Source organism: Tarenaya hassleriana, unplaced genomic scaffold (genome assembly GCF_000463585.1).
Source record: "Tarenaya hassleriana unplaced genomic scaffold, ASM46358v1 Cleome17, whole genome shotgun sequence".
In the NCBI taxonomy this organism is placed as follows: Eukaryota; Viridiplantae; Streptophyta; class Magnoliopsida; order Brassicales; family Cleomaceae; genus Tarenaya; species Tarenaya hassleriana.
Genome location: NW_010965122.1, coordinates 1706570 through 1720498, shown reverse-complemented (window position 1 = coordinate 1720498; position 13929 = coordinate 1706570). Strand labels below are relative to the sequence as shown.

Genomic DNA, 13929 nt, shown 5'->3' with positions numbered 1-13929 from the left:
TTTTTTTTTTAACAATAGTCATTTGGCAATAACTTCTTTTTATTTTGGTCATTTTAGTTGAAAGGGCTGAATTTTAACCGTAGGATTAGGGATGTCAAAATGCGAGCCGGTTCCACTCGAGTCCGACACAAGTTCAAATATTTACGGGTCGTATCGGCTCGGCCCAAAACATGATCGGGTCTAAAATTTTCGGCTCAATACCCGGTTCTATTGGCCTTTTTTCAGTTCGTGTCTGATTTCGAACTTGAATATAAAAAAATATAAAATATAAATTATAAAATAAGTTAAGATAATTAAAATATAAAAGCTTCCATACATTTTGTGATAATAAAAAAGATAAAAATCCGTAATAAAATTATTATATATTTTGATATTATAAAATATAAAATTCGAATTCTTTAATCTTATATGGTAATATTTTTTTTAAAATATTAAATTATTATATTTTTAAATGAGAATAAATATTTGAAACTAATGATAATATAATTTTGAATATTATTTTAAAAATATTACATCCTAAATTATTTAGTATTAAACAAGTTTTTAGTTTTTTTTAATAATTTTCTATATTATATAATTGTTTATATTTTTTTCTTATACATGTATATTACATATATATATATAAAAGACTGAATAAATATGTACATATATGCATATGTATTTGTCTATATATAATTTAAATTTTAATCGGGTCGGTCTGACTCGAACCCGTTTTTGACCCATATTTTTCGGACCGGACTGATCCGGATCGATATACGAATGGGCTTTGATTTTTGTAGTCTAAGCCCAAAAATTTTATGAACGAGTTTGGGTTGGGTATCGGGCTTTTTTGACACTGCTAAGTTGATATAGGGATTATAAATATCATAAGATGATTATAATCGGTTCTCCAATCGAGATAATTTATTTTACAAAATAAAAACAAGCAGCAAAAAAATGGTTTAAGAACAAGTAAATATAAGCGATTATTGGAACGGCCACGGCTTAGTGGTTGAAATAAAGATTAATAATGTTGATTTATGTTAATAAAAAACAATATACTCTCTCTAAATTATCTTTCTTTACGCATAAAATAATATGTCTAAAAGCAATGCTTAGCGATTCGTCCTCTCTCGTTTTTTTGATGCAACTGCAACCTAATTGATTCTTGGGAGAAGAGGAGGCTAAGATGGACCTTTGGTTCGATTCCATTCCAAAATTTTTGAACGGTATTAATTTTAGAAAAAATTGAATTTTCTAGAATTAAATCGAATCAAATCGAATTTTAAAAAATCTGAAAAATCGTATTTTTTTTTTAAATAAAAATTGAAACCGAAATCGAACTGTAATGAATGTAATATAATAACCGATTGATACCTGTTCTTGTCGAAAGAACTGAAGGAAACCATTTCCTATTCGAATCCGAACCGAATATCGAAATGTCGACTTAACGGAGACATTACTATGACCCACAAATTTGCTCGGTCAAATCCAAAACATGCCGAAATTATGTCTTTTAATTCGATATGCATATATAAAATCACAAAACTGAAATATATATAAAGAAGAGATCTTTTAAAACATGTATACTTAAAAAATTATAATTGATATATGTATTTTTTTAATCTTTTATCTGTTTCGTTATTTGTTTTTATCTTTCTTTTTTCTCTGTCTATGAGTGATTTGACCATTAGGCGATTTTCACATTACAGCTACTGCATTATTTTGCAGATCACAAATCAACGTTAAGTTGTTCACACATGGAGACAGAACTGTACTCTTTAACTGAAAACACCAAACCCGTTATGAGTTCTGCCTGTTCATGCTCCAATGGATGATCAGCCTCCATGTCCAGAGGATCTCTTCTCGACAAGCAGAGGTCTGTAACACAAAAGGATCTTATCATATGGATAATTTTGATGCCAAGAACAATTTCCACAGCGTGAATCTGCATCTATACATACCATGTAAGTGTTTGCTTCGGCATATCGGCATCACCCTTTTCCCCGTCCTCACCCGTCGGGACACGGATGCCTATGCTGTTTACACACGATGCGCTCAATCACCATGGCAGAACTGCAACATCCAAACCGTGGTGGCGTTAAGAGACAAACAAAGCATCTTGCTTAAGCGGTACCGTAAAAAGAAATATCGAAAAGTTTCGAGGGAACGTTACCGATAAAACAAGGGTCCCCATTTTGTAGTTCTCGCAGAATTCTGAGACCTGACTTGCCTTGCGTATGGAATTAGCAGAACAGTATTGAGTTCCCCTTTCTCGTATGAGCCCTCCGAAATTTCAAGCAAGTGAAACTATACGAGCACGAGAAACGGACAGCACATACCTCGCGCAGTCCGGACTATATATTTCCAGTAGCGGAATGAGAATTTAACCCACCGAGTTTCTTGCCAAAGAGAATATCATATGTACAGCCATCAGGCGTAAGACCCTTATCAAGCATCTCATCATGAAGTGCGAAAGCCTTTGCCAGATTTCCTTCCCTGAAATATTCCGCGATCAGGGCAGTATATATAAGAATGTTCGGAGTCATATCCTTCTTCCCCATCTCTTCGAAACTTTTACGTGCTTTCTCCAGCTGCCCTTTCTTACAGAGACCAGTGACAAGTGCAGTAGACATGACTTCATCAGGTTGAATACCCTCTTCAAGCATTTTCGAGTACAAATCTGAAGCAACATCCAACTTTCTCTCCTTCAAACACCCATCGATCAGTGTTGTATACATTGGAAGATCACAACGTATACCGTCACTCGTCATTTTCTTGTACAAATCAAGCGCTGCATCCATATTTCCAAGATTACGGTATCCCGAAATCAAGCTATTGTAAATAGCCACTGATGGATATAACCCTAATTCGAGGAGCTCAGAGAACAGAGCAGACGCATTTTCCATGTCATGTTTTTTCACAAAACCGTCTATTAGAGCACCATAGACCGGAATGTCTGGTTTGATACCCTTGTCTTTCATTTCATTCCTCAATTTCAGCACAAGATCTGTCTTATTAGATTTGAAACACCCATGGATCAAGCTTGTATAGGTTACAACAGTGGGGGAAACTCCATTGACACACATCTCCCTGTAAGTAGCAATCGCGGAATCAAGCTTGCCTCCTTTGACAAACCCATCTATGATACTGTTGTAAGTCATGACACTCGGGCCAAAACCCATTTCACCGATAAACTTTCTCAATGCATCTCTTGCATTAGATGTCCTACCGGCTTTGCACAAACCGTTGATAAAACTGTTGTACACAAACTCATTGGGAGTGACATTAGAAGAATCTATCAGATTCAAGACATCAATAGCCTTCTGTATATCACCGTTCTTGGAATATCCGTCAATCAAAATGGAATAAGTGAAGTTATTCGGCTTTATACCCTTCTCCAGCATCTTTTCGAAAACAACACGGGCTTCCTCCATGTTTTTCGCTTTGAAATGGGCAAGCATCATATTGTTGTAAGAAACAACATTAGGTTCAATACCTTTACTCTCCATCATACTTACTAACTTCATAGCTTCATCTATCTTACCTTGCTTGCAAAACCATGACAAAATACTGTTACAGATGAAAGTATTTGCAACACCAGCTTCAACAGATTCATCAAACATTTTCAGTGCCTTTTCCGGAGTTCGAGATATCAAATACCCCTGAATCATTGAGTTGACATGAAAGACGGAAAGAGGAACACCTAAGATTTTCATTTCATCGTATAGCTCAACGGCTTTTTCCATATCCCCATTCCTAGTGCACCATTCTATCAATACCGAGAAAGTAAACTCGTTCGGGGACGGTCCCTTCTCCTTCATCTCGTTAAACAAATCAAAAGCCCTAACCATGTCGCCCTTTTCACAGTGCCCTTTAACCAGACTCGTCACAGCAATTACATTCATCGGTATCCCACAACTCACCATCTCGTCCTTCAACCTCAAGGCCTCCACCATGTTTCTCCCCCTCATGGAAGCCATTATCGCATTGGTATACGTTTCCTGTGACGGCAAAAACGCTTTCTCTCTCATCTCTGTCAACAAACCAAAAGCCATGCTCAAATTCGACATCTTGCACGCTGCCTGAATAGCAAGATTATACATTGATCCATCAGGCCCGGCTCCTCTATTCTTAGCATCATTGAAAATCTCCACAGCCTCTTCAGGCTTTCCTTTTCTCAAGCTCGCTCGCATGAACAACTGGATCGTAAAGCAATCACCCGTAACACCTACGACAACCATCTGACTATACAGTCTTCGAGCATCATCCATGGAATTCCTTCTAACCAAAGCACTAAGAAGACTGTTCATAGACTTAACGAAAGGGATCATATTTCGCTCTATCATTAGATTGAAGCAATCTACGGCATCATCCACACGCCCACATCGGATATAACCATTCAGTAAGTAATCAAAAGCTCGCAAATTTAGCTCAAACCCAAACTTTTCAGCGCAATCCATCATGTCTTTAACTGCTACGCTCGGCTTTCGCGTTGGACACTTGGAAACGTACCGTATGAGCAAATTTCTGGCGGGACGGAACGTCTCGCGGGAACCAACAAGAACATGGATCAGTACCCAGAACACGTCGCCGCCTTCGTCGAACCCACACCTCGGCTTGGACCAATTGTAGTACCGACGAGCCGTTGGTGCGTCGTTCTTGTAACCCAGAAGCGCGTCGATCACACGCGCCTCGTTCATTTCGTCGCCTCCGTGTTTGGCGCTGAAGAGGTAAGGTACATGGTCCAATGACGCGGAGTCTAATGTTTGTTTAGGACAAGCGGGTCCGTGGATGGGTTTCCCGGCGGAGCCTGGGTTCGGCATGATTTTCCCGGTAGAATCAGCGTCGGGAATTGGATCATCGGGTGCATTGGGAAGTCGAGAATGTGAACAAAAGGGTTTAGGGTTTATCAAACAACGAAGAAGATTAGGTGGAGAGATTCGTTTGGGAGCAAAGGAAGATCTCATTTTCCTCATCAATGGTCTTGAAACGACGAAGAAGATTTAGGTGGTGTAATTCGTTTGGGAGAGACGAGGCTTAAACCCTACTTCGTTCAGAGTAATTGAACGATGTCGTTTTCAGTTTCCCATGGGTAAGAAAAAAAAATGAAAATTTAAGAAAAAAAGTTTAAATCGGCTTCATTCTCCGACAGGCGACAGCCAGTGAAAAGAAAACGATGTCGAGTTGCAGGTTACTCTTCCACAACGGCGTCGTTTTACCCTCCGGCGATGTTCCTCCGGTCTCAACCTTCCTCCAATCTCACTCGGGTACGTCTCTGTTCTTCCTAGAAGACCGAAAAATAGGACCTTTTTACGTGATTTTACTGGGTTATTCCTCTGGGTTCTCGGCGGATTGCGGCTATGTTTGATCTCATCTCTGTAATTTTCGGTTCATTTCTACAGCATGATTTGCTTTCGAGCGGGGATTCAGTATAAATTTTGAGAAATTTATTGATTTGGAGCATTTGCAGGCGCGTACACTACGACAAGAACGATCAACAACGGAAAAAGCTTGTTGTTATGGGAGAGACATTTGAGTAGACTCTCTGGCTCCATTCGTATCCTGTTGAACTCAAAGCCTGAGTTTCTGTTTGGTCCTGGGCATTTGCCATTTCCGATTATTCAACCAGTTCCTGAATTGAGTATCAGTAGCCTCGTCAATGGATCTATGAGCAATGCCCTGAAGTTTGTGCAGCACGAACGTGGACGAAATGATGGAGAGGAAATAGCCGTGACGGTTCTTGTAAGTGGTGATATGGAGAAGCTGAATAGGATAAATGGTGAGAATGGTGATCTAGAGAGGAGAGTTATGGAGTTTCTTGACGTATGGTTGCATATCGGGTCGTACTGTCCTAGCCCCTTTGGTGTTCGTGAAAACGCCGCAAATTTGGCGTTAGCCGGTCGTGGTCGGGATGCTGCCTCTGCTAAATACTCGGACTGGGTAAGGTTAGTATTGTATGCTCATTTGCTCGATCATATAAAAAGATTGGATTCTTTTTTTTTGTTAAAAGGTTGTTAAAAGGTTGGATTCTTGCCTTGTTCACATATGAATGTTGGTATCTGTAAACTGAATTCTTGACGGATCAGTTGCTCATGCCTTTGTGAAAATCAAAATGGGTTATTGTAATCGTTATGGCACTGTCATGTTTGTAGATTTTGAGAGCTGTTTCTTTCTTAGTTTCGGTCTGATTTTGACTTAGGCAGGCTAAGGAAGCCTTTGGAGAAGCTGAGACCTGTTTCGGCAACCGAGCTCCTTTTGTCCAACAATGGTGATCATTTGCTGGAGGGCTGCATCACTAACTTCTTCGTTGTTTGCCACAAGGTGGGAAGAAATTTTCACTCTTCTTTATTTGTTCCATCACTCTTCTTTCTGTGTTCATTTCTGTATCTAGCATAAATCAGACGAAAAGGAATTGCTATTAGAACGTCGAATCAGAAGATTCAGAACAGGTTTTTCACAAATCTGTATTTATAGATTTCTACACTGAGGCCGGCCTTGGACGCTTTTTTCCGGTTCTCTTTTTTTTCAGAAACAGCCCGGGAAAATCTCTGGTGGGAGTTTTTGTCAGTTTGAAGTGCAGACAGCTCCTATCTCTGATGGTGTGCTTCCTGGTGTAATAAGGGAGCTTGTGATTGAGTAAGGGACTTCGAATGTGACAAATTTCGAATTTTGTTTGATTATATTATCATCTGTTTAAAGGCTTGATCCGAACATATATATATATATATATATTTTGTTTTCTTGGTTTAATGGTTTCAGAGTGTGCTTAAGCATTGGAATTCCATTACGCGAAATATCGCCTTCGTGGTCTGAGCATGAACTTTGGGAAGAAGCCTTCATCACAAGTAGATTCTCAAAATCTTTCTACTTTCCATCCTCAATCATCTCATTACATATACCCAAAATATGGGTACCTGAAATATACCCGAAATCCGTCTATTGAAAAAGATAATCTGTACTGGTAAGAACGACCTCAAAGTTGAAAGCTTTTGTTGCAGCTGGCTGGGGTTAGTTTTAGGACTTCATTGTAGGGCCATGGGGAAAAAACCCCGAAATATGGGTACCCGAACACTATATGATTATAAGATGAGATCGGGTTATAGCGTGAGGAAAACCCGAAAATCAGGTCGAGTTCGAGGTTCGGATATTGTCTATCGATATCCGGCTGCATAGTAAAATGACTTTTTATCCCCTAGATTTTAAAGATACCCGACCTATGTTCATTGTACTTGTAGTACAGTTAAGCAAGTCACAGTTTTCGGATTTTTTTCCTTACCAAACTAAGATCTTCATGTTACAACCATTGTCGGATCCAGGTAGTCTAAGAGTTGTGCAGCATGTTGAGATCATCAAAGTACCGATAACTTCATGGGAATCGTTTCCTTCGGAAAAACCCGAGGAAGTTGAATGGAAGGAGAAAAGGTTTCGAGATGGACCCGGAATGATCACTGAACTGATCCAGGTAACTTGTTACACTGTTCTCTCGATCTCAACCTTCGACTAGTTCAGTTTGGTTTCGAGTTAAGACATCGGATCCATCTAAAGGCGTAAACTTTGTCTGTCTCTTCTATGAAAATGAATCAAAGTTCGAGTTTTTGTTGAACTGACCAGTGTCACTGGAACTTTTTTTTGGAGCAGAAGGAGATAATGAGGAGAGGAAACAGAGAAGGTTACCCATTGAGCTACTTCTAAGGAACCCCCTTTTGCCAAAACCTAATAATCTTCATATTTTACTTCAAAGATTGGATTTTTATTTGGTTATGTTTTTTTTTTGTTCGTACCCAATAGGCAATAGTGAATTGCTTCTTTAGCTTTCTTGTGTAATTTCATAAATAAATCTCTCAGATCTGAGATTCTCATTCATATATATATAATATGCTCATTTAGAAAAATACCAATAGAGTACAGTTTTGCATCTATATGTGTATGTGTATTGATTATTGATTGATATGCTAATTTAGAAAAGGGAAATTCCCAAAAAAATCATCTAATTATGAGATAACTATCACATTCATCACGAACTTTTAAAATTTCCAAATTCATACTGAATTTGAAATTTTTCTCTAAAAAATCATTCAAAATTTAAATTTTAACAAAATCCTCATCGGACCAGAATTAATTTTGCCACGTAGGCAGAAAGCGCCTACATGGCACCTACGTGGCATGTACGTGTTTGCCATATAGGATACATATGACATTAATAATAAAAAATTAAAACAAAATTGGAAAAAATGTAAAACAAATTATAAAAAATGTGAAAAATTACAAAAAAATGTAAAAATTGTAAAAAATATAAAATTGTAAAACATTTTCAAAAAATATAAAAATTATAAAAACTGTAAAAAATTGTAAAAAAATGCAAATTATAAAAATTGTAAAAATTGTAAAAAAAATGTAAAATTGTAAAAAAATGTAAAACATTTTCATAAAATGTAAAAAATTGTAAAAAAAAATTGTAAAAAATTATAAATTTTTAATTTGGTTTTTAAAAAAGGGAAATTTCCAAAAAACAATCATTCAATTACGAGATAAAAATTTGTTTTTACAATTTTACATTTTTTACATTTTTTACAATTTTTACATTTTTTTTGTAATTTTTTTCACATTTTTTTATATTTTTTTATATTTTTCTAATTTTTTTAATTTTTTATTATTAACACCACGTATATCCTACGTGGCGAATACGTACATGCCACATAGGCGCCATGTAGACGCTTTCTGCATATGTGGCAAAATTAATTCTGTCCCGATTTTTTGATAAAATTTAAATTTCGAATGATTTTTTAGAAAAAAAATTCAAATTCAGTATGAATTTGGAAATTTTAAAAGTTCGTGATGAATGTGATAGTTATCTAATAATTGCATGATTTTTTTGGGAATTTTCTTTAGAAAAATATGAACACAGTCTGCACGTCTCCCATTTCGCTCACACTTCCACTGCATGACTCTCCCACGACCGCTATTACTAAGTCAACGGTGATTCGTGATTGCCACGTGTCAACTTCCCATTCGATGGAGTTTTGCCTCCAACAAATCGTCTACGACCACGTGGCTTTCATCTTCAATACTTCCTGAAATCCTTGTAATATAGAAAAGCCCCGACATCTTTGCATTTGTGATCCGCTATCAATGGCGTCGACGACGACGAGCATCTTCCTCGCTCTCTTCCTCTCCGCTCTTCTTCTCCTCACTTCACCGTCTCCTTCACTCGCCGGTGAAGCGGATCTCGACGAAGACGTCGCTTTCCTCGCGAGCGAGGAGGCCAAGGACCGTGCCCATGTCCCCTACGGAGACGACCAAGACCAGTTCCATTACCAGGACTTCGAGAACTACGAGGATCTCGAAGCCGGAGATGGAGAAGGCGGACACGATCATGGAGGCGCGTACGAGGAGGAGCCGCAGTTTCCGGCGGTGGACGACAAGGATGTGGTGGTGTTGACGAAGGAGAATTTCACGGGGTTTGTCGGGAACAACAGCTTCGTGATGGTGGAGTTCTACGCGCCGTGGTGTGGCCACTGCCAGGCCCTGGCGCCGGAATATGCGGCGGCGGCGACGGAGCTGAAGGGCGTGGCGGCGCTCGCGAAGGTCGACGCGACGGAGGAAAGCGAGCTCGCGCAGAAATATGAGGTTCAGGGGTTTCCGACAGTGTTCCTGTTTGTGGATGGACAGATGGAGAAGACATACGACGGAGAAAGGACCAAGTAAGGGGATTGGATTTTGAGTTTGATGCTTTGTCTGACCTATTTCTGGATCTATTTGTTGGAACAAGAGATTGGTTGGTTTAGGATTTTCAGTCTGGGATTTGTCTGGAGGAAAAATTCCGAGGCTTTTTGGTCTGAATGATTTTGGTAGAGCAAATGATTAGACTTGTCATCATAGCAAGCATATTGGGTATGCTTCAAAGAGATCTCTGTTTGATAGGAAGATAGAGCTTGTCGTCTGCGGCATTATTGAGATTAGAGAGCTATGCATTGACTTGAGATTTATGGGAGATTTTGTGGATCTTAGGGCAAATTGACAAAGACTGCATCTCCATTTAGCGAAAAACTCTTACAGAAAAACTCTTACAGATTTGGAGTACAGGAAGAAGAATTATACTTGATAAAGTACTTATCTACCATGAATTCCAAGTTTGGCTTTGTGTCTTTGTTAGATACCTGATGATGTATTGTGTGGTTGGATCTATCTTTAGCTGAGTTCTGTTTAGATATTTGTATCGATTCATTCCGCCTGCAATGTCCAATTGGATAAAGCTGTTTGGTCGCAGAGATGCAATCGTGATGTGGGTGAAGAAGAAGACTGGTCCAAGCATCCAAAACATTACTACAACAGAAGAGGCAGAACGTGTCTTGTCTGCTGAACGTAAAGTTGTTCTGGGTTTCCTCAACTCCTTAGTGGTACTCATTCTTCTAACTCTGAAATGTTTTTTTTTGCTTGTTCTTTTAATCATCTGATTCAGGTTGATTGTTTTTCTCTAAAGAACTGGAAAAATCATAGTATGTACTTGATGATGATTCCGGGGCTTGCTGCAGGGTTATGTTTTGTTGGAAAGTCTGAAGCTTTTAGACCGACACGATTGTTGCTTCTGAAAATACATTGTTCTGCCCTTTTTATCTTTTCAGGGTTCAGAAAGTGAAGAGCTTGCAGCTGCTTCCAGGTTAGACGACGATGTTAGCTTTTACCAAACCGCGAGTCCTGATGTTGCAAAGCTATTTGAAATTGTGTCCGAAGCTAAGCGTCCTGCCTTGGTTATTTTGAAAAAGGAGGATGAGAAACTCGCCCGTTTCGGTTAGAATCCACAAGACCTCATTTTCCTTTCCCCAATTCCGATTCCTTCTACATGACCGTTCTTCGTAACGATGATCTATGTGATTGTGGCGTTGTTCTCTTTATTCCAGATGGAAATTTCACCAAGGCAGATATAGCTGGGTTTGTGTCAGCCAACAAAGCTCCCTTGGTGATCAATTTCACTAGGGAAAGTGCATCGCTTATTTTCGAAAACCCAATAAAGAACCAAGTAAAAAGTCTTCCCTCTGCTGATATTTTTCTCGTTCTTTGTTATTGATGTCGAGGACATTCTATTCTACTTTCTCCCGTGTTGATTTCTGTTGTTTCTTTGTCAGCTTATCCTTTTTGCTACTGCCAATGAAACCGAGAAGCACCTTTCCAGTTTCAGGGAGGTGGCTAAGGCCCTTAAGGGAAAGGTAGTATTTTCCTTCTGTTTCTGCTGACAATTTACATCTCTGATTCTCTGCATGCAATTAGAGAAATAAATGCCCCGCGAAATAATGGGTCGTGATCAATTTCCATTAAGGAATCGGGCGATAGATTTAATTCATCTAGTCTAAGATATTGTGTCGTCTTTGTTACAGTTTGTCTTTGTTTATGTGCAAATGGACAACGAGGATTATGGACAAGCAGTTTCTGATTTCTTTGGTGTTACTGGATCCAACCCGAAAGTAAGTTTTTATTGATGAGTCCTTGTTTCGCGTTTTTTTCCCTTTCTGTTTTCCATCCGAGAAAATAAAGCAAAATCCTGATGACTGGATGTATAGGTGATTGTATACACCGGAAATGAAGATATGAGGAAGTTTCTTCTGGATGGTGAATTGACCCTTGAGAACATTAAGGTTGGACCCAATTTCAATACATTGCTATATGTTTCATAAAAGCCTTTAAAGCAACTTGTTAATGTGTTTCTTATGTATTTTGTCAACAGACATTTGGGGAAGATTTCTTGGCAGACAAACTTAAGCCATTCTACAAGTCGGATCCGATACCCGAGAAAGTAAGCAATCCGAAAACTATGCTTATCCATAAAAGCCAACCTGTTGTAACCTTAATGGTTGTACTGATCCGTTTGTTTCTGAATCGAGAACAGAATGACGATGACGTTAAGATCGTTGTTGGCAACAACTTTGATGAGATCGTTCTTGACGAGTCAAAGGATGTCCTTCTCGAGGTAATCTTTTTCCCATTCTAACAAATGCCCTTGACTGAACATCTACTCCTAGTTATATCGAGTTATACCTACAAATTTCGGGGTTTCGCAGATATACGCTCCCTGGTGTGGCCATTGCCAAGCATTTGAGCCGACTTACAACAAGCTTGGGAAGTATCTTAAGGGCATCGAGACAATTGTCATAGCCAAGATGGATGGTACAACGAATGAGCATCCTAGAGCTAAGGTACTGATTCGATTCAAAGACATTCAGGTAGAAAAATGTTACAGAACTGACAACCATTGAATGCCCTAATCGTCTTTTTGGTTCGGCTCTTCGCTTACTCAGGCTGATGGCTATCCGACAATCCTTTTCTTCCCTGCTGGAAACAAGAGCTTCGACCCGGTGAGAGCTGATGAACTCTGTCTTTTCTCCTTGTCTTTCGTCTTTGTTCCTTCCTCATATCGTTTCGTTGCCACAGGTTTTGAAACAGGAACTGGGTCATGTTTCTTCTGAGTACTGATTCGTTGTTGTTTTTCCGACAGATCACAGTGGAAACCGACAGGACTGTGGTAGAAATATACAAGTTCCTGAAGAAACATGCTTCGATCCCTTTTAAACTCCAGAAACCGGCCTCCTCTGCTAAACCGCCAGCTCCTGAACCGGTCGCCGGTTCGAAAGGAGAAGCAACGGTAACAGATGATGCCGGGAAAGGTGGTGGCAAGGATGAGTTGTGATGATACTGAGAAGAAAACCTTAGTTTCAGACAAAATAGATAACCGCCTTTGAGGGGATTTTTGTTGTAACTTTAAAATGGCTTGTATGCTTTGATTTGGATTTAAAACAAAATAAAATCTGAAGTTTTCTCGGCTCCAATATTATCGGATGGATCTAATTGGTTATTAAATTTGAACTGTAGCATTCAGTTTGTGTAAATTTTGTGACCAATAACTGCAATCAGAAACTATATTTTAAACAAACTCCATACACTGTAATTAGAAATTGTTTTCACTTTGCTGCGAAAATAATAATTTTATTTTAAAATTGGTCCAAAGTCCATTTTGTTCAATTTAAAGGAAGATATATTGTAGTTTCCTTCTATCCGTTTCTTCTTCTTCTGCGCAATGTAGCATCAAGACAGAGTTTGAAGAAGCTGTGATATCAAACTGTGAAATTCGCTCCCATGAATATGATCTATTGCTACATATACAAATGATCATTATATATTCTAACTAATCCAAGATTGAAAATATGATACTCTCATAGTTAAGGATTAGCATGGAACCCGAAATTTCGAATATCCGTTCCCATATCTTAAATTTGGAAAATCAGAATTTTCGTGTTCGGATTCCGGATTTCGGGTAGTGAGCACCTTGTGGAATCCGTCGTATTCCGCATTAGATGCTCCACCATTCGTATGAAATGGATACGGGACAATAAAAATACTGAAAACCTACAGAATATTCCAGACTCCAGCAGCAGTGATACGAAATCGGACAAGAGTATAGAAGACGAGACATGAGAGACCAAGAAGCAAAGAATATTGTCTGCAGACTCCATTTATTTAGACCATTCGGCTTTTATGACGTCCTGACATTAAGAGTTCCAAGTCACGACGGTGTCTGGAAAAAAAATGAACGTTTAACTAACAAAAATGTCATTTCTAATTGTGTTTATTGTCGGGATTTTTAGAGTAAATGAATGCGAATTTAGAATCTCTCAAAATGATTCATGTTTCACGTGTATTAAGAATATGAGGGAGGAGTTAAATGCTTGTAAAAGACGTGTCATGAATTGGCTAAGTTGTTAAGGATTTGTCGGAAAAGTTTACGTTCGGTTTTGAACGTGAAAGGTGATCTAAAAAAATGGGAGGGTAGCTCAAAAACATGGGTGGACAGCCTGTTTTTTCTTAGGAATAAAGCCCAGAAATAAATGGGCGGTAGCTCGAAAAAACGGGAGGACAGCCCGTTTTTTCTGAACAGTTTGAGAATAAACGGGCGGGTAG

General features: G+C 38.8%; 3 protein-coding genes across 3 annotated transcripts; 2 read left to right on the top strand and 1 right to left on the bottom strand.

The window, feature by feature from the left end:
* Window positions 1-1685: 1685 nt before the first annotated feature.
* Window positions 1686-5066, bottom strand: LOC104809984 (pentatricopeptide repeat-containing protein At3g54980, mitochondrial). The gene is made up of 3 exons (XM_010536134.1): window positions 2156-5066; window positions 1944-2055; window positions 1686-1860 (listed from the first exon to the last, which is right to left on the bottom strand). Exon 1 carries the CDS (start codon window positions 4956-4958, stop codon window positions 2337-2339), a length of 2622 nt encoding a protein of 873 aa, XP_010534436.1. The 5' UTR covers window positions 4959-5066; the 3' UTR covers window positions 1686-1860; window positions 1944-2055; window positions 2156-2336.
* Window positions 5067-5108: 42 nt separating this feature from the next.
* Window positions 5109-7870, top strand: LOC104809986. The gene is made up of 7 exons (XM_010536135.1): window positions 5109-5249; window positions 5453-5927; window positions 6186-6303; window positions 6512-6618; window positions 6742-6827; window positions 7299-7444; window positions 7621-7870. The coding sequence occupies exons 1-7, from the start codon at window positions 5159-5161 to the stop codon at window positions 7672-7674; spliced, it is 1077 nt and encodes a 358-aa protein (XP_010534437.1). The 5' UTR covers window positions 5109-5158; the 3' UTR covers window positions 7675-7870.
* Window positions 7871-9086: 1216 nt separating this feature from the next.
* Window positions 9087-12802, top strand: LOC104809983 (protein disulfide isomerase-like 1-3). The gene is made up of 12 exons (XM_010536133.2): window positions 9087-9683; window positions 10250-10379; window positions 10605-10770; window positions 10881-10999; window positions 11106-11186; window positions 11355-11441; window positions 11538-11612; window positions 11702-11770; window positions 11864-11944; window positions 12036-12170; window positions 12273-12329; window positions 12470-12802. Exons 1-12 carry the CDS (start codon window positions 9112-9114, stop codon window positions 12659-12661), a joined length of 1764 nt encoding a protein of 587 aa, XP_010534435.1. The 5' UTR covers window positions 9087-9111; the 3' UTR covers window positions 12662-12802.
* The last annotated feature ends 1127 nt before the right edge of the window (window positions 12803-13929 follow it).